Source organism: Saimiri boliviensis, chromosome 3, assembly GCF_048565385.1.
Source record: "Saimiri boliviensis isolate mSaiBol1 chromosome 3, mSaiBol1.pri, whole genome shotgun sequence".
Classification (NCBI taxonomy): Eukaryota; Metazoa; Chordata; class Mammalia; order Primates; family Cebidae; genus Saimiri; species Saimiri boliviensis.
Window position 1 is genome coordinate 100,206,525 of NC_133451.1, and position 20,929 is coordinate 100,227,453.

Consider the following 20,929-nt stretch of genomic DNA (forward strand, 5'->3'; position numbering starts at 1 on the left):
CTGGCTTATTTTAGGAGGCCAGTATGTTCAGACAAATACAGCATGAGAAAGAAAACCTATAAGCCATTGTCATTCATGAATATACTATTTAAAAAACCTTACATTAGGAAACCAAAGCAAGCAATTTTTAAAAGAAACTTAAAAACAAGGAAGTTTAGATTCATTCTTAGATTACCAGTTCAATCATCATAAAGAAGGCAGTTTTCAAATTAATCTAGAAATTAAGTGTATCTGCCTGAGAATGAAGACATAGGAGCTACAAAGTGGGCATCCAAGCCAAGTTCTGCCAGCAGAAATTATGCCTCTCCTAGGGTCTTGGTGGCCACATCAGGAGAAAAACAGGCTCAGAGTGGGGCTGAGGCCTCGGGATGAACCCGAGCCCTCCCAGGAATCAACTTAGCTGCCAGTCACTACCTATTAGGCTCTTCCACCCACTGCCTGCACCTCAGCAAACACCTCCTTGCTCTGTGGATCCCCCAGACCTCTGTGGAAAAGAAAAAAAAAAAAAAAGAAATTAAATGCAGTTCCAACCAAAATCCCAAGATAAGTCTGAGAGACTGATTTTGAAGTTTTTGAAACAGTTTTTAAAAAGAACGAGGTTTTGTAGGGAAGAGGGACTTCCTTATTAGATATAAAAAGTTACTATAAAATCTATATCTTATAAAATAACAGAAATTAAGACAATGTGCTTTAATCACAGTGATAAACACATAGACCAATATAACCAACTAGAAAGCCTGTGAACTGGCCCACCTATATATAGGAAATGTGTGTCAGAGTAGCATTACAGATTGAATGGTGAAGGGTAAGGTAGAGTGGGACTGTTTGACAAATCATGCTTAAACAATAGGTTGTCTACCTGGGGAAAAAATGCTTGGATTCCTACCTCACAATAGGTAGGTGTGCCTAACACAAATATAAATTCCGGGTAGATTATAAAAACTTAAATGTGAAAACAAAATTTAAATATGTGCAAGAAAATAGAGAATGTGTTTATGAACCCATGGTAGGAGGAGATTTCTAAAATAAGACATGCAGCACAAATCAAAATGATTGACAGATGCCACTATATTTAAAACTTCTGTTTATTAAATAATACAATTTAAAAAGCAAAAAAAAAAAATCAGATGAAAAGAGAAAAGATCTGCTAGGATGTCAAATATATAAGAAAAAGAAAATTGCACAGTAGACAAAGGCAAATCACAGAATAGGAAACCTGGCAAATAATCATATAAGAAGCTGCTCTGACCCACTGGTAACAGAGAAATGCAAATAAAAATCAGATGAGATAGGTTTCAGCCTTCTGATTGACAAAACTAAAAACATTGACAAGTATCAAGTGATGGCAACTATTCTGAACAAATGAGAACATTTAAACACTTCAGTGAATAAACTTTCAGAGTACTCTGCACTTAAGAGAGTAATCTGCAATGTTGAGTCATACTAATATGTACCTATCTTATGACTCATCAGTCAGTCCGGTCTTAGCAATGTCTTTTAAATTCTGAGGAAGTCCAGAATGGTAAAATAAATAACAATGCAAAGTCTTTAGAAATTACTCCTCCCCCCATGCATCCTTTCTCAGAGGGTATGCTTCAGCAAAATGAGGGAGTAAAACGAAGAAGAAGAAATATAATTCAGGATATGGGTTCCAACACAGAAGAGTCTTTTTTTTTTTTTTTTTTTTTTTTTTTAAACAGAGTCTTGCTTTGTTGCCCAGGCTGGAGTAAAGTGGCATGATCTCAGTTCACTGCAGCCTCTGCCTCCTGGGTTCATGCAATTCTTCTGCCTCAGCCCCATGAGTAGCTGGAATTACAGGCGCACACCACCCCGCCGAGCTAATTTTTGTATTTTTAGGAGATATTAGGTTTCAGGAGTCTCGAACTGCCGACCTGGTGATCTGCCTGCCTCAGCCCCGAAAAGTGCTGGGATTACAGGTATGAGCCACCCCTCCCAGCTCCGACACAGAAGAGTCTAAGAAAATTCCTAAATGATAACTAATAGAAGTTACAAAACATGAACCAAAGGCCTACAGAGCAACCACTGCAGATTTGAGCAGGCATTTGGAAGATTCCAAAAATTGTGTGATACATTTGACTGCATGGATGTTTATATTGAAAGACATTTTATAGGAATATTAAAGAATATGAGAAAATTTGACCACAGAGCAGGGTCTTTATTTCATTTGCAGCTGTATCTACTGAACACCTATGCCTGGCACATAGTAAGAATTCAGAAATAATGTAGGAAGGAAGGAGAACTAGCTGAAATGATAGAGTATATGATGGAAAACAGGATGAAATATGTGACAGAAAACAAAGAATATTTGAGAACAATTTGATACAACATTCGGGAGCAATTTTGTGGAGTTTGATGGTGGGATATATAAGTGAAAATCAAATAAGATGTAGTTGACCACAAGATGTGGATGACCTTAACAAGTTCATATGTTTTCAAATCAGGGCTGCTGCCAATAACAGCCATTTTAGATCACCTGCTAGTTTATTGGATTCCAAATTTTGATGCCCAATAGTTCTAATCTAGTTGGGCTATTTATTTAGTCAGCCAATATTTAACAGCCTCCTCTTATGTACCAGGCACTATGCTAGAAGCTGGATTTTAACAGTGAGCATGAGATATGGTCTTTGCCCTCATGTTAATCTGTTGCTATAATTATTCTTCAGTTCAGAATGTTTATAAGTGTTTAGAATATGGGGATATATAGCCTGAAATATTTTTCTGTCTTTTTTTCTTTTTTTAGAGGCAGGGTCTTGTCCTATCACCCAGGCTGGAGTGCAGTGGCATGATCATAGTTGACTGTAGCCTCCAACCCCTGGGCTAAAGTGATTCTCCCACCTTAGCCTCTTGAGTGCCTGGGCTTACAGATGCACGCCACCTCACCCGGCTTGCTATTTATTTATTTGAGATGGGCTCTTGCTCTGTGCCCAAACTGGTCTTGAACTCCTGGCCCCAAGCAGTCCTCCCACCTCAGCTTCCCAAAGCTCAAAGATTATAGGCATGAACCACTGCACCTGGCCACCTGAGAAATTTTCTAAGCCTGGATTAAGTCTTATGAAATCTAATACTTTGAAATGCACACTAACTTTGGAAATTGAAACTCATTGCTTTTCATTTCACCAGGAGTTACTGTCTATAATAATCTTTAGAGCAAATTCTCCTAATTTAATTAGATAGGATTTTTGTTATTATTAGAAACACATACTATCTGGATAACTACATTTTGCCAATCATTCTTCTTGACTAGTGGTCTTTAGCTGTATATGAGGAGTTTTCCGTAAGTGACTTGAAAAATACAGAATCCACTCCATGGTACGTCCTGTTCAGTGTTATCAGGAATGCTGTTTCTCATCTTCGTTTCTTGGTGTCCCTTTGCAGGGGTTGTGTTTGCACATTATGGTCCCGTCTGGAGACAACAAAGGAAGTTCTCTCATTCAACTCTTCGTCATTTTGGGTTGGGAAAACTTAGCTTGGAGCCCAAAATTATTGAGGAGTTCAAATATGTGAAAGCGGAAATGCAAAAGCACGGAGAAGACCCCTTCTGCCCTTTCTCCATCATCAGCAATGCCGTCTCTAACATCATTTGCTCCTTGTGCTTTGGCCAGCGCTTTGATTACACCAATAGTGAGTTTAAGAAAATGCTTGATTTTATGTCACGAGGGCTAGAAATCTGTCTGAACAGTCAAGTTCTCCTGGTCAACATATGCCCTTGGCTTTATTACCTTCCCTTTGGACCATTTAAGGAATTAAGACAAATTGAAAAGGATATAACCAGTTTCCTTAAAAAAATCATCAAAGATCATCAAGAGTCTCTGGATAAAGAGAACCCTCAGGATTTCATAGACATGTACCTTCTCCACATGGAAGAGGAGAGGAAAAATAATAGTAATAGCAGTTTTGATGAAGAGTACTTATTTTATATCATTGGGGATCTCTTTATTGCTGGGACTGATACCACAACGAACTCTTTGCTTTGGTGCCTGCTGTATATGTCGCTGAACCCCGAAGTACAAGGTAATTAATAGGTGTTTCCTTTGTTCATGGCAAAACCAGGTAATTTAAATCAGGATTGGCAACCTCAGTGATCTGGTGGCTCCTAACACTGAGCAATGTCTTCAGGCTGGAAACAAAATACTTGCAACTCATAGGGAGTTGGTAAGATGTTAACAGTGAAACCCAAGTTTCTAGACAGTAGACCTAATGTCATAACTTGCTTACCCCTGCTTAAATCTCTACAGGTCTGATTCTTTGTGAAATCTATGATTGTGAAAGACCTTTAGAGAAGGACATTCTAGAGTTGAAGGAATCATAATGTTCATCTGAACACGTCTTTGTGTGTGTGTGTGTGTGTGTGTGTGTGTGTGAGAAACCGGAGAATAGAGGCTCAGAGAAGTTGTGTGACTTTCACAGGGTCACACAACTAGTTCTACCACCTCAGTCCCAATAGATCCTGAAAGTCAGTGGCAGTTCAGAGTAGAAGAATACAAGGAGTATGGTGTATATTAGTTTCTGTTGCTGTCATAACAAATTACCACAAATTGAGTGGCTTAAAACAACACAAGTTTCTTAGAGTTCTACACATTGGAAGTCTGTTATGTGTCTCATTGGGCTGACAATCAGGTTGTTGACAGGGCTGCATTCCTTTCTGGAGGCACTAAAGAAGAATCATTTTCCTTGCTGTTTCTGGCTTCCACAGCTCATGGCTTCCTTCTTCTGTCTTTGAAGACAGCAGTGTGGCATTTCTGTAACCATTTGTTCATAGTCACATCTTCCTCTGACTCTGAACTCAACGGGCAAAGGTTATCTGACTGAAAAACCCATGTTCTTAGATTGGGCACACCCAGATGACCCAGGATAATCTTCCCCTCTCTATGTCCTTAAGTTAATTATATCAGTTTAGTCCCTTTTGCCATGTAAGGTATCATATTTACAGGCTCCAGGGGATTAGGGTGTGGACATCCTATATGGACCATTAGTCTGCCTACTATACATGTGATTATACCTGCCTGAATTAATTATTGCTGAGTAACAACTACCCCAAAATTTGCCAGCTTTAAAAAAAAAACCACCACCATATATTATCTCCCATTTTCTGAGGATCAGGAATCCAGGAATGACTTCCAGTTTAGGGTTTCTCATGAAGTTAGAGTTAAGACATTGTCTGGGGCTGCAGACCTGACTGAGACCAAAGGATCCACATCCAAGGTGGCTATCCATATGACTGTTGGCCAAGTTCCTTACCACTCTGACCCTTTCATAAGACTGCTTCACTTAGTGGCTTCCTTCCCTAAAAGTGAGCAACCTGAGAGAGAGAGAGAGAGAGTGAGGCAAAGATGAGGAGCCACACTATCTTTTATAATCTAGTCTCAGAAGTGACATGCCCTCACTTCTCTCTTATTCTCTTGGTCACATAGACCAACTTAGTACAGAGTGGGAGGGGACTGCACAAGGATATAAACCACAAGAATGGGGATCATTGGAGGCCACCATAGGCTATCATACGGGGTCACAGTTTACTCGGAGAGCAATCCCATGTTCATATGAGAGTATGACTTAGGATGCTCCTGAATCCAGAGTGCTTTCTCTTTGGCCCCTCTATCTGTTCTACTGTCCCACTTCTAAGTCACAGGGTGGCACAGGCACCCTGGGGCTAGCTGTCTCTACTTGAAATTTCTGACCAATGCTTCAGCTTCACTGAGGAAGAGTCAGGCCTGAACTGCCAACTGATCAGTTATATGTTAGTGGTGATGGAAAGTATGCAGAAGAAGGCAGGTTCAACTCTCTCCCATGCTTATCTTCTGATTTATTCTTCCCTTTTTACATAGAGAAGGTTCATGAAGAAATTGAAAGGGTCATTGGCACCAACCGAGCTCCTTCTCTCATGGACAAAGCCCAGATGCCCTATACAGAAGCCACCATCATGGAAGTGCAGAGGCTAACTGTGGTGGTGCCGCTCGCCATTCCTCATATGACCTCAGAGAACACAGGCAAGTCCAGGGTCTTCCTCTTTGAATACCCTTGATGGAAGCAGGGCCCTCTAATCCAGGGTGGTTGAGGTGAGGGGTGTGGTGACTGTTGCCTAGCTTGATCCTTCTGAAGATTTACCATTGTATCATAGACAATAAAATGTCTAGGGAATGTCCAGCCCTCTGCTGTGCATTACTGTTGCACTAGAATTCCACCACTGCTTAGTATTAGTAGTAGCTCTCTAGCCTTCAGAGCATACACACTTATACTGGCAAAATAAATAATGCCACAATTTAAATTGGCTATGTTGGCAGAAAAAGCTCCAGAATTGACAAAGGCTCCTTTTCATGGAGGTCAGAAGAGCTAGTCTAAATGTGGAGTTAAGGATTTTGCCTGAAAGTTATCTTACTTCAACTTTTAAAATTCTGCAGCTGAAGCATAATATTAAAGAATTAGAAGGCTGGGCATGGTGGCTCACACTTGTAATCCCAGCATTTTGGGAGGCCAAGGCAGGCAGACAGATCTCTTGAGGTCATGAGTTCAAGACCAGCCTGGACAAGACCCGTCCCTACTAGAAATACAGAAATTTGCCAGGCATGGTGGTGCATACCTGTAGTCCCAGCTATTCAGGAGGCTGAGGCAGGAGAATCACTTGGACCTGGGAGGTTCCAGTGAGCTGAGAGTGTACCATTGCACTCCAGCCTGGGTGACAGAGCAAGACTCTGTCTCAAAAAAAAAAAAAAAAAAAAAAAAAAAAAAAAAAAAAAAAAAGCCAGGCACAGTGGCTCACACCTGTAATCCCAGCACTTTGGGAGGCCCAGGAGGGTGGATCACTTGAGGCCAGGATTTCAAGACCAGCCTAGCCAACTTGGTGAAAACTCATCTCTACTAAAAATACAAAAATTAGTCGGATGCAGCTGCATACTCCTATAGTCCCAGCTACCCAGTAGGCTAAGGCAGGAGAATCAGTTGAACCTGGAAGGCGGAGGTTGCAGTGAACAAAGATTGTGCCACTGCACTTCAGCTTGGGTGACAGAATGAGACCCTGTCCCCCCCCTCCAAAAAAAAAAAAGAATTAGAATAGCCCATCTTATTCTAAAGTCACCAGTTTTAACCTCTCACCTACAGTGAAATATGTCTATTTAATCATGTCCAGACTCTCTTTAAACATCCCTATTAACAAGGAATTTACCTCTGGAGATAGCCCATAATATAATGGGCTTGATCTAGATTTAAGACAGGTATAGCATGCCGTTGCTTATAAATGACACTGGATCATGTAACAGGTTTTTTTGGTGCAAGTTATATAGACTGTGTGTACAGCATCTTTTGGGCATTGTTTAAAGTGCATATTGACTTGTCAGCTGGTAAGAGCCAGGGTTGGCTTCCCTGTACATCTCTTTATCTTGGTTTACGTCCTAATCACATTGTTGTATGGACATAAGTGACCCTATAAACTAAGTTTTATATATATTAGGAATTTTAATTTTTAGAGAAAGTTTACTTGGAATGCCCTGTTGTTTCTGTCTTAGTGTTTTCTCTTTACTATAATGTTTTTATGGTTTTATTTAATTTATTAACTCAGCATTCATTGGAGCACTGACTGCTCCCTGTCTCAGGTGAGTCCTGGGATGGTGTGAGGAGAGGGATGCCAGTTGGTAAGATCTTATCCCTGCTCTCAAGTACCTCACAGTTTGGCCTCAGCCAATTAAGGGGCTAGGTATGTAACTACTTTTTTTTTTTTTTTTTTTTTTTTTTTTTTTCAGAAAATGATGTTTAGGGAGAACTACTAGTAAAAGCATACTGAATAACACCCATTTGTTTTCTTTTGTTTTAGTGCTCCAAGGGTATACCATTCCTAAAGGCACATTAATCTTACCCAACCTGTGGTCAGTACACAGAGACCCAGCCATTTGGGAGAAACCAGAGGATTTCTACCCTAATCGATTTCTGGATGACCAAGGACAACTAATTAAAAAAGAAACTTTTATTCCTTTTGGGATAGGTCAGTTATACTTCTTTAAAATAGTATAATTTTTAAAATAAGTGGAACTAAAATAGTATTTTTTTATTTCATGTTGTTTTAAAAATGTTTCTTTCTTGGCAAGCTAATATAAAAGAAGGGATCAATAATTTAAATAAGGCATCTACACTATGTTCATTTCAGATTTTAATAAAGCAATTGGTTTTAAATCTCTAAATGTGACTGGAAATCTTACTTTCAGAGCTGATCAGGTGATTTTGGGGGGTCCCAGGGAGCTACTGAGGTTAAAAGCAATTTCTGATCTGGTCTGGTGGATGAGAGGATGGGCTCTCCAATCTCGGCAGTTCCTCTTTTAGGTTCCTAGATTAGGAACATCGGATTCTTTCTATGGAAAAAATCTAGGGATTCTTATCTGAATTTTTTTGCCTTTATCTTTCAGGGAAAAGTGAAGGAAAGAGATAAGTTGGCATGGAAGAGACAGGGTAGCTGCCACATTGGATCTGTCTCTAATTCCTGTCTAGGATGAGGATAGGTTTTTATGAGTAGGAGTTAAAATGTGGATTTGATATGTAAAAATTCTGATCAGCATATGTTGTAGGAAGCTATGTGGTATATATGGTAATTTGATTTAAAAACTCTATCTGCATTTAAAATACTCAATTTAGATATTTCATATAAATTTGTACTTTTTTAAATAGGAGAAGGGATGTTACTATAATCCTTAATTTTTTTTCTGATCTCATTTTTAGGGAAGCGGGTGTGTATGGGAGAACAACTGGCAAAGATGGAATTATTCCTGATGTTTGTGAGCCTAATGCAGAGTTTCACATTTGCTTTACCTAAGGATTCTAAGAAGCCCCTCCTGACCGGAAGATTTGGTCTAACTTTAGCCCCACATCCATTTAATATAACCATTTCAAGGAGATGAAGAGCATCTCCAAGAAGAGATGGTTAAAAAGATATATAAATACATATCCTTCTAAGCAGATTCTTCTTACTGCAAGAGACAGTCAATCCAGCATCTCAGTAGATCCAGGTTAGGCCCAGATTGGAGCGATCGGAAGAGAGTAGAGCACACTGGGAGCTTTCATCTTGGAGGATTCCTCAGCAGGATACTTGAGCCATTTAGTAATGCAGGTCTGTGATTTGGGGGATAGAAACTGAAGTACCTAGGAAACAGGAGATCTGGATTTTATTTGCAGTGGCTTCCACTGATGGACCAATTTCTCATTTCTCAGTGCCTCAGACATCCCATATGTAAAATGAGAGTAATAAAAATTGGCTTCTCTCTACCTCTCAGCACTAATGATGGTGAAATGCCTTACATCTTTTCTGATATCTCTAAAATGCTGTTTCGTTCTGGAGAAGAAATTCAGGAGAAGAAGATCTACCTGCTGGCTTTTAAAGACCTCTGACAACATGAAAGTGGTGTTCAGCCTGGAATGCTTTGTCATAGATGAGTGTGGATTTAGGTTATACTGGGGGAGAACTTTTCTCAGCACAGATTCTATGCCAGCTTCTTTGGACTTGTTCTGTTATTATCTTTTTATGATTTTAGTTTTTACTTTTTGTAGATATGGGATGAAGTAGACCCTGTTGTGTATATTGAGGAAAAAGAAATTATGATTTTTAAAAATCCCATGTAGGATCATTGTCTAAATTTATATGTCTACCTTCTACTTCAACTACAGGAAGCGAGTCTTGCTAAATAAGTAGCTTCATGGCAGAATTCCTTTCTGCTGAGTTATTTGCAAAGATGCAGCTCTACCTTTTGACTTAAGGCCTGAATGGTGAGCTTGGGGATTTTGATACTGGGACTCATCAGGAAAGGATTCTGCTTTCAAACTATACTGAACATTCCTGTCCTAGCCTCCCTGCCACCAGGCCCAATGTATCTGATCCTTGAATATACTCTCAAAGAAAGGAAGACATTCTTATTCTTTTTCTTAAGAAAACTTAAATTGTTTCTAAATGTAGAAGGCCCCTCTGGAAGAGCAATTTTCAGCAGAGGTGGTAACCCCTTCAGAGGGTGTTTGGAAATGTGTGGGTGTGTTTCTTGGTTATAATGAAGCGGGTGTTACTGGCCTTCTGCTGCCATGGCACCAGATGCTAAATGTCAAGGTAGTCCTATACAGTGAAGAATTATCCTGCTCAAGATGCCAGGATTTCCCCCAACGAGAACATGCTCCGAAGAATGGCCACTCCTTTCTTTTATTCTCCCACAGTGCTCCATGTACAGAAGTAAGCATAGCAGTAATATGAACAGCCATATTCCTGAACCTTTCCTCATGCTGGCTCTCCACTTAATGCTTTACTTGTATGTTTCTGTAATTCTTACAGAAATTCTACTAAGAGGGTGGCATTCTGTAGCTGATGAAGCTGAGGCTTAGAGAAGGTAAGGCAAAAAGTTAAAAAGTTACATGACTGCATGTCAAACCTACTGGTCTCTGTGACTAAAGAACGCTTTCAGAACCACTTCTCAACTCTGCCACCACTTGATCCCATAGCAGACTACCCCCTTGACCTCATGCTGGAGTTGTATATGTCCATCTTCATCCCATGCTGAGCTCCTTGAGGTGAAGATGTGCTGTTTGACTACCTTACAGTGCCTTGGTCTTGGTGGATGCCCAGTCATCTTGTGAATGACTTTTAAGAAGTGTACTTAAGAGAAAAATCCTACCTTATTTGAATTATTACAGGTAGTATTTTTGTTATTGTCTTTTTGTTCAAGATTTTAGTTTTTGCTAAAAGGTGATAAAAAGTCAGGGCATGTTATTTGTTAATATCCACTAAACCCAGTTTTTAAAAAATAACTGGACTTTTGTGTTTATCATTTAAAACAACCATTTTAAACAAACTTGGAATGATGCCTTAGTTGTTTTTATATAACAGAATGTAAGCTCCCAGCACCTGGAGACTAGGCCGCATCCAGGGGCCTCTCATTCACTTTTCCTAAAGGAGAGCAGCAGCTACTGCTGTTCCTACTGATTGATAGAGAAGAGATTGAGAGAAGATCCAGAGTGGTTGTTACTTTGAGAATTAAACGTAAGATGAAACCCTGAACTTAAACACTTCTGTTTGACCAGCCTCCTGTGACTGATCACCCACTTTGCTCCATTTTCCAGATAAATGGAGACACCAGATCTCCCTAACCTCTGATTTCATCTGCCATTAGCCACACTCTGTGTAGTTAGATCTTAGTCTGTGAATGGCATTCCAGGGCAACTGTGAACTTGAGGCTAGATTTTTCCTTTCATTTGGCACATTCCTAGGCAGATTTTTGCAAGCTCAAAAAATGAAAATAATATCAGCTTAATCAAAACATAATCAGAGAAAGAAGAAAAAAATTATTTTAAAATTATCAATAAAAGTATTGACTGATTTTTGACTCTACATTGTTTACATTATCCACCATACTGCTCTTGTCCTTTTAGAAATATTATTAAACATCTTCAATATAGATAAATGAAATACAGACTAATCTTTTGGTATCTTAGGAATTTTGCTTCTTGCAAAAGAAAAGCTAATAGACTAATTGCAAGGAACTGAGTGGATGGAGTGGCTGCTGTATAGACTTTTAGATGAGATGATACAGTGTGGATTACACTGTACCTTAAGCAGGACAGTTTGTTCTTGATATGGAATTCATATGCTTTTGAATTGCACTCATAACTAAGCATTAACAAATATATTACCCCTTAAATTATAGATGCATTTTCAGTATTCCTAACCAAAGAGTTTAGAGCTTACTTGAGAAGAAGTCTGTTCTTTGTGAGATGTTGAAATTAGATGTTTATTAAACTTTAAAATATAATGCCTTAAGCTGTGGCACTTTAAAAAACATCTTCATATGTAAATTGCTAAAAGGACTGTTAATGATTTTCTCAGATGTGTTGGCATTTACAATTTTGCACATCATAGTTTATGTGAAATAAAATAACTGTACTTTGTTTTATAAGTCTGCCTAATATCTCATTTTTAATATAAAAGCTAAAAGACAAAAATAGTAAAAATAATTATAACCATGAAAAATTGTTAACAGATACACACTATAAAGAGAATTAAACATTGACTTCAAGAACACAAAGGTTGGGGGGAATAGCATTTTTGTATGAGACTGAAGTTAGTATCAGCTTGAAATAGACAGTTTTAACTATTAGATGCTTTATGCAAGCCCAAGACATAATGAAATCACAAGGGAAGACAGAAAGAGAGGAGAAATTAATACAGAGCAACAAAACAGATCAGAAACAATTACCAAACTGGCAATAAGTAAGCCTTTACCTATTGATAGTTACTTTAAATGCAAATAGACTAATCTCCCCAATCAAAAGACATAGAATAACTGAATGGATTTAAAAACAAGATCCAACTGTATGTTGTCTATAAGAGACTCGCTTCAGATTTAAAGACACACATAGACTGAAAGTAAAGCAATAGAAAAAGATATTCCATGCATATTTTAACCAAAAGAGAGCAAGGATGGCTATACTGATGCCAGACAAAACAGACTATAGGTTAAAAACTGCAACTAGACACAAAATGATCATTATATAATGATAAAAGGGCCAACTGAACAAGAAGATATAATTATAAATACATACACACCCAACATCAGAGTACCTAGATAAGCAAATATTGATCTAAAGAGAGAAATGAAGTAATACAATAACAGTAGGAGACTTTGATACCCTGCTTTCAATAATGGATAGGACATCTGGGCAGAAAATCAATTTAAAAAAAAAAAGCAGCTTGAACAACACTATGGACAACCTGGAACTAACAGACAAATATATAACTTTTCATCCAAACAGAGGAATATACATTCTTCTGAAGTGCACACAAAACGTTTTCCAGGATAGATCATATATTAAGTAACAAATCAAGTATTAATAAATGTAAAAAATACGGAAATCATACCAAATATCTTTTCTAACCACAATGGAATGAAACTAGAAATCAAGAACAGTAAGAAAATGAAAAAAATTACAAATATGGGAAAACAACACTCTAATAAAGCTTGGGTCAAAGAATAAATCAAAGGGAAATTCAAGAAATATCTTGGGACAAATAAAAATCTAAATACAATGTACTAACATGTATGGGATGCAGTAAAAGCTATGTTACAAGACAGATTTATAGTGATAAATGGATACATTAAAGGAGAAAGATCTCAAATAAACAGACTGAATTTATACCTTAAGAGACTAGGAGGAACAAACCAAACTAGGCTCAAAGTTAGCAAAGAAAAGGAAATAGTAAAGATTAGAGCAGAAATAAATAGCAAATAGAAACACAATAGGAAAAAATTTTAAAAACCATGAGTTGATTTTTTGGAAAGATAAAATCAACAAATCCTCAGCTAAACTAAGAAAAAAAGACATAAGGAAAAAGACATTACAATGGATGACTCAGAAATTAAAAGGTTATAAGGGACAATTTATGAACAATTATACACCAACAAATTGGATAATCTAGAAGAAATAGAAAATCCCTAGTAACATACCTACCCAAACTAAATCAAGAAGAAATAAAAATCTGAAAGGAAATAACATTGAATCAGTAATCAAATACCTCCTAACAAAGAAAAGCCCAGGATCATGGCTTTTTCTAAAAAACATTCCAAGAACTAATACCAATCCCTCTTAAACTCTTCAAAAAACAGAAGAATAGGGAACACTTTCATACACACTTTAGAGCTCAGCATCACCCGAATATGAAAGCCAGACAAAAATACCACAAGAAAAGAAAACCATAGGCCAATACCACTGATGAACATAGCCACAAAAATCCTCAATGTAATACCAGCAAACCAAATTCAACAGCATATTTAAAAGATCATACACCATGAACAGGTGGGATTTATCTCTGGAATGCAAGAATGGTTCAGCATATGCAAATCAATTAATGCCATATATACTACATTAACACAATGACAGGTAAAAACCACATGATCGCCTTAATAGATAACAGAAAAAGCATTTGACACAATTTGACATCTTTTCATGATTAAAAAAAAAAAAAACTTTCAACAATATAGGTATAGAAAGAACATACCTCAACACAGTAAAAGCCATATATGTAAACGTAACAGCTAACTTCATAATCAATGGAGAAAAACTGAAAGCTTTTTCTCTAAGATCTGATACAAGGAAGGGATGCCCACTCTTACCACTATTATCAACATAATACTGGAAAGCCTAAACAAAACAACTAGACAGAAGAAAGAAATAAAAGGCATCCAAGTTGAAGAGAAAGGAGTAAAATTATCTCTGCAAATGACAAGATTATTTACACATGGCCAGTCATAGTGACTCACACCTGTAATTCCAGCACTTTGGGAGGCCGAGGCGGGTGGATCACTTGAGGTCAGGAGTTCGAGACCAGCCTGGCCAACATACTGAAACCTGTCTCTACTAAAAATACAAAAACTAGCCGGGCATGGTGGCGGGTGCCCGTAATCCCAGCTACTAGGGAAGCTGAGGCAAGAGAATTGCTTGAACCCCGGAGGCAGAGGTTGCAGTGAGTGGAGATTGTGCCACTGCACTCCAGCCTGGGTGACAGAGTGAGACCTGTCTCAAAAAAAAAAAAAAAAAAAAAAAAAAAAAAGATTATTTACACATGTAGAAAACTCTAAAGACTCAATAAAAAATCTGCTAGAACTAATTTAAAAATTCAATAAAGCTGCAGGGTACAAAATCAACATACAAAATTCAGCAGTGTTCCTATACACTAACAATAAATTATCCAAAAAGGAAATAAGCAAACATTTCCATTTATGATAGCAACAAAAATAATAAAATACATAGGAATAAACTTAACCAAAGAGGAGAAAAACTTGTACACTCAAAATTACAAAATACCGATGAAGGAAATTAAAGATGATTAGATACATGGAAGGACATCCCATGTTTGTGAATTAGAGGAATATAATGAAACTGTCTATATTACCCAAAATGATCTACAGATTCAAGGCAATCTGTAACAAATTTCAAATGGCACTCCCTACACGCATATTGAGAAAACAATTCTAAAATTCATATGAAACTTAAATAGCCAAAACAATCTTGTTTGTTTGGGATTTTTTTTTTTAAGACAGGGTCTTGTTCTGTCACCCAGGTTGGAGTGCAGTGGTGCAATCACGGCTCACTCCAGCCTTGACCCTTGAGGCTCAAGTGATCCTTCTGCCACATCCCCCTGAAGAGCTGAGACTACAGATGCACATTACCACAACCGGCTAATTTTTGTATTTTTTTGTGTGTATGTAGAGATGGAGTTTTGCCATGTCACCCACAGTGAAAGCAATCTTGAGAAAGAACAATAAAGCTGGAGACATCACACTTCCTGATTTCAAAAGATATTTCAAAGCTACAATAATCTAAATGAGGTGGTACTAGCATAAAAACAGATATATAGATTAATGCAACAGAATAGAGAGCCCAGAAATAAATCTGTGCATTTATAGTCAATTAATCTTCACAAGAGTGCCAAGAGCACACAACAGTGAAAGGATAATCTCTTCAATAACTAATGTTGAGAACACTGGATATTCACAGGCAAAAGAACAAAATTAGACCCTTATCTTATACCATATACAAAAACAAACTCAGAAAACCAAACACTGCATGTTCTCACTCATAGGTGGGTGATGAACAATGAGAACACATGGGCACAGGGAGGTGTACATCATATACTGGGGTCTGTTGGGGGGTGGGGGGCTAAGGGAGAGACAGCAGGGGGCGGGGAGGTTGAGGAGGGATAACACTGAGAGAAGTGCCTGATTTAGGTGATGGGAGGATGAAGACAGCAAACCACCATGCCATGTGTCTACCAATGCAACAATCTTGCAAGATCTGCCCATGTACCCCAAAACTTAAAATACAATAAAAATAAATGAATAAACTCAAAATGGATTAATAGCTTAAACATAGGACTCAGAGCTGCAAAGCTACTAAAAGAAAGCATAGAGAAAAAGCTTTTTGACATTTGTCTTGGCTATAATATGTTTGAATAAGAAACCAAGAGCACAGGCAACAAAAGCAAAAATAGACAAGTGGAATCCATCAAATTAAAAAGCTGCTGCACAGTAAAGAAAAAAATCACAAAGTGAAAAAGCAACCTATGGAATGGGAGAAAATATTTGTAAACTATATCTTATAAGGGGTTAATATCCAAAATATATAAGGAACTCATACGAGTCAATAGCAGAAACAAATAATCCAATTATAAAACGGGCAAAGTACCTAAATAGGCATTTCTTAAAAGACATACAAATGGCCAAGAAGTATATGTAAAGGTGCTCATCATCACTAATCATTAGGGAAATGCAGATCAAAAACACAATGAAGCATCACCTCATACCTATTAGGATGACTATTAACAAAAAGACAAGAGATTTAAAATGTTGACAAAGATGTAGGAGAAAGGGAACTCTTGTACAGTGTTCATGAGAATGTATATTGGTACAGCCATTATCAAAAACAGTATACAGACTCCTCAAAAAAATAAAAAATAGAACTACCGTCTGATCTAGCAATCTCTCTTCTGGGATATACCTACAGAAATGGAAATAAGGATTAAGATCTTGAAGATTTATCTTGTACTTCTGTGTTCACTTCAGCATTATTCACAATAGCCAAGATATGAAAACATTTTAAGTATCCACTGATGGATGAATAAAAGAAAATACGGTGTATACACACACACACAGACACACACACACACACACACACACACACACACACACACAGGAATATTATTCAGCCACAGAAAAGAAAGAAATTTTGCCATTTGTAACAACATGGTTGAACCTGGAGGATATGCTAAATGAAATAAAGCAGACATAGAAAGACAAATACTGCTTGATCTCACTGATGTGTGAAATCTAAAATAGTTGAACTCATAGAATAATAAAGAATGGTGGTTGCCAGGGGCAGTCGGGAGGGGGAAACAGGGTAATGTTGGTCAAAGAATAAAGTTTCATCATGCAAGATGAATACGTTCTTCAGATCTAATGTGCAACCTGGTGTCTATGGTTAACAATATTCTTTACTTGAAATTTTTGAAAATCTTAAATGCTTTTACCACAAAAAATGATAGTAATAAAAGAAATGGTAAGTTTGTGAGGTGATAGATATGTTAATTGGCTTGGTTGTGGAGACCATTTCACAACGCATATATATATCAAAGCATCAAGTTGTATACCTTAAATATGTACAATTTTTATCTGTCGATGTACTTCAATAAGGCTGTTTAAAAAACAAAGAAAAACCCCAACTCTTAAAAAAATAATAGAATCAGAAAACTAAAACAATATACTTAATGACATAACAATAGAAAACTCTTCTATTCCAAAAAACAGCTGGTAAATCATGAAAAAAAAAATTGTATCAGTCTTGGCAAAAATTCTACATCCATAATATATAAAGTGCTTATATGTCAGTGCTTATAAATCCATGTGTACTATAATATATAGTATCTTTAGAATTTTCATATACTATAGCATAGTATTTCTACTACTGAACTGTGCTACAATTCAGTAGTAGAAGATCCTAATTTTAAAAATAGGCAAAAGATACAAAATTTTCTGTTAAACTTTTAAGTTCAGGGTTACGTGTATAGATTTGTTACATGGAATAACTTGTGTAATGGTGATACAGGAGTTAAGAAATCACCTAGGCAGATATTGAGGGTAGGAAAGTACTCAGTAAGGCTTTTCTCTCTCTCTTTTTTTTTTTTTTTTTTTTTTTTTTTTTTTTTGTGACGGAGTTTCGCTCTTGTTACCCAGGCTGGAGTGCAATGGGGTGATCTCAGCTCACCACAACCTCCGCCTCCTGGATTCAGGCAATTCTCTTGCCTCAGCCTCCTGAGTAGCTGGGATTACAGGCATGCGTCACCATGCCCAGCTAATTTTTTTGTATTTTTAGTAGAGACGGGGTTTCACCATGTTGACCAGGACAGTCTTGATCTCTTGACCTCGTGATCCACCCGCCTCGGCCTCCCAAAGTGCTGGGATTATACAGGCTTGAGCCACCGCGCCTGGCCAAGGCTTTTCTCTTTAATGAAAAGCAGCCCCAAATCATTGTCTAACAAAGAGCGGCCTGTAAAGTCCAGCCGCAGACAGAGACAAGCAAGCTGGGAGTCTGCACAGGTGAATGCTGGTAGGAACTAGGGGTTGGACATGTTTAAAATGGGGGCTTCCTCTTCCCTTTCCTGCCAGCCACATGTATAAGAAGAAGCAGACAAGATGGCTCAGATCAACTGAAAAGCATAATAAGATTATGCAAAATCTGCTATGTAAATGTCCTCTGCTATGTAAATATCACACCTAATGGAACTAATCTGTGAACACTATGTAAACCAGACACCACCATCTCAAACCTGACTGTAAAATTCAGTGCTCTCTTTGGGTCCTTTCCACTTGGGACCTCACTGTCTCTATAGAGAAAGCTGTTCCTCTTTCTCTTCTCTTCTGCCTATTAAACCTCTACTCCTAAACTCCTCATGTGTGTCCATGTGTAACATTTTCCTGGTGTGTGACTACCTACCCCAGGGTATATACCCCAGACAACGTAGCCACTTCAGTGGGGGTTTGTTGTACACATTATTTCATTACCCAGGCATTAAACTTAGTACCCATTAGTGATTTTTCCTGATCCTCTCCCTCCTCCCACCCTCTAACCTGCAACAGGCCCCAATGTGTGTTGTTCCCATCTATATGTCCATGTGTTCCCATCATTTTGCTCTCACTTATAAGTGACAGCATGAGGTATTTAATTTTCTGTTCCTGCATTTGTTTGCTAAGGATAATGGCCTCTAGCTCCATCCACATCCCTGTGAAGGATATGATCTCATTCTTTCTTATGGCTGTATAGTATTCCATGATATGTACCACATATTCTTTACCCAGTCTATCATTGATGAGTATTTAGAATGATTCCATGTTTTTGCTATTGTGAATAGTACTGCAATGAACATATGTTTGCATGTGTCTTTATAATAAAATGATTTATATTTCTTTGGGAAGATACCCAGTAACGGATCGCTGGCTCCAAAGGTATTTCTGTATTTAGGTCTTTCAGGAATCACCACTCTATCTTCCACAATCGTTGAACTAATTTACACTCCCATCAACAATGGATAAGCATTCCTTTTTTCTCCACAACCTCACCAGCACCTGTTATTTTTTTATTTTCATGATAGCCAATTTGACTGGTGTGAAATGGTTTCTCACTGTGGTTTTGATTTGCATTTCTCAAAAGATCAGTGATATTGAGATTTTTTTTCATATTCTTGTTACCCACATGTATGCCTTCTTTTGAGAAGTATCTCTTCACATCCTTTGCCCACTTTTTAATGGGGTTGTTTGTTTTTTCTTGTAAATTTGTTTAAGCTCGTTATAGACTTTTGATATTAGACCTTTGTTGGATGTATAGTTTGCAAAACTTTTCTCCCACTCTGTAGACTGTCTGTTTACTCTGTTGATGATAGTTTCTTCTGCTGTGCAGAAGCTCTTTAGTTTAATTAGATCCCATTTATCAATTTTTGCTTTTGTTGCAATTGCTTTTGGAATCTTCATCATGAAATCTTTGCCCATGCCTAGCTCCTGAATGGTGTTGCCCAGGTTTTCTTCTAGGGTTTTACATTTAAGTCTTTAATCCATCTTGAGTTAACTTTTGAAATACAAATTTTTTTCTTTAGTGCTTTTTAAATTTTTTTGAGACAGTCTGACTCTGTCACCCAGGCTGGAGTGCAGTGGCTTGAACTCGGTTCACTGCAACTACCGGGTTCAAGTGATTCTCATGCCTCAGCCTCCCGAGTAGCTGGGATTACAGGCATGTGCCACCATCCTCAGCTACTTTTTGTAGTTTTAGTAGAGATGGGGTTTCGCCCTGTTGGCCAGGCTGGTCTCGAACTTCTGGCCTCAAGTGATCCACCCGCCTCAGCCCCACAAAGTGCTGGGATTATAGGCATCAGCCACCAAGCCTGGCCACAATTTTTTAAGACTAAAAATAGCCAATAATATAAAACATTTTTCAAACTCATCATAATGGAACTGCTACAGTGAGACATTATTTTTAACCATTGAATTTTACAGATATTTTTGGAAAAGGGAAATACAAGTATTGATAAAGGAGAAGCATTCATACATTTCTGTTGGCAATACAGATTGGAACCACATATCTGGAGAAATTTTAAGAATTATTAAATTTTAATAATTAAGATTAAAATTCTTAAATGTTAATAATTAAAATTTAATAATTAAAAACCAAGATTTTAATTATTCCTAAATGCAGAGTGGTATCCTAGATTGAATCCTGGAACAGAATACTAAAAATTTCAGTGGAAAAACTGGTGAATTCGAATAAAGTCTGTAGTTTAGTTAATAGTGTTATACCAAAGTTAATTTCTTAGTTTTGACAAATGAACCATGGTTATGTAAGACGTCAAAATTAGTAAAGGTTGGGTGAAGGAAATATGAGAACTCCGGATGATCTCTGCAGTTTTTCTGTAACTCAAAATCATCCTAAAATTTAAAAAATTAGACATTTATGTTATTTAACCCAATAAATTCTACTCTATAAGATATTAACTGTGGGAGATAATCGGATGAAAAATAATTTGGGATAAGTTATTCATTGCAGTGATATATGTGATAGCAAAAGAGAAGAGAAATGGAAAGAAAAGAAAAAAAGGGAAAAAAATCCACATGCTCAACACTACGGGCCGTGGAAACCCACCTTCATCCATGCATGGAGTGATTATGAGAGCCATTCTAGATGATGGGGCACAGCAGTGAACAAAAGAAAAATCTGCGATGTAAGAAGCTTAATTCCTGGTTAGGCGCAGTGGCTCATGCCTAGCCAGTACTTTGGGAGGCCAGGGCAGGTGGATCACTTGATGTCAGGAGTTTGAAACGAGCCTGGCCAACATTCTTTCTGCCCTATTAATAAGAAACAT

General features: G+C 37.7%; 1 protein-coding gene and 1 long non-coding RNA gene across 6 annotated transcripts in view; one reads left to right on the forward strand and one right to left on the reverse strand.

Moving 5' to 3' along the window:
* Positions 1-11,927, forward strand: part of CYP2U1 (cytochrome P450 family 2 subfamily U member 1) — a 28,422-nt gene extending 16,495 nt beyond the window's left edge. For both annotated transcript variants that reach the window (XM_003929471.4, XM_074396537.1), the window contains exons 2-5: positions 3,397-4,032; positions 5,844-6,005; positions 7,823-7,990; positions 8,719-11,927. In XM_003929471.4, the coding sequence (XP_003929520.1) occupies positions 3,397-4,032; positions 5,844-6,005; positions 7,823-7,990; positions 8,719-8,897 (1,145 nt within the window). In that variant the 3' untranslated portion in view covers positions 8,898-11,927. The remainder of the gene's footprint in view (positions 1-3,396; positions 4,033-5,843; positions 6,006-7,822; positions 7,991-8,718) is intronic.
* LOC141584033 (uncharacterized) overlaps positions 1-20,929 on the reverse strand; it is a 65,036-nt gene that overhangs the window by 31,524 nt on the left and 12,583 nt on the right. The window lies entirely within an intron of this gene.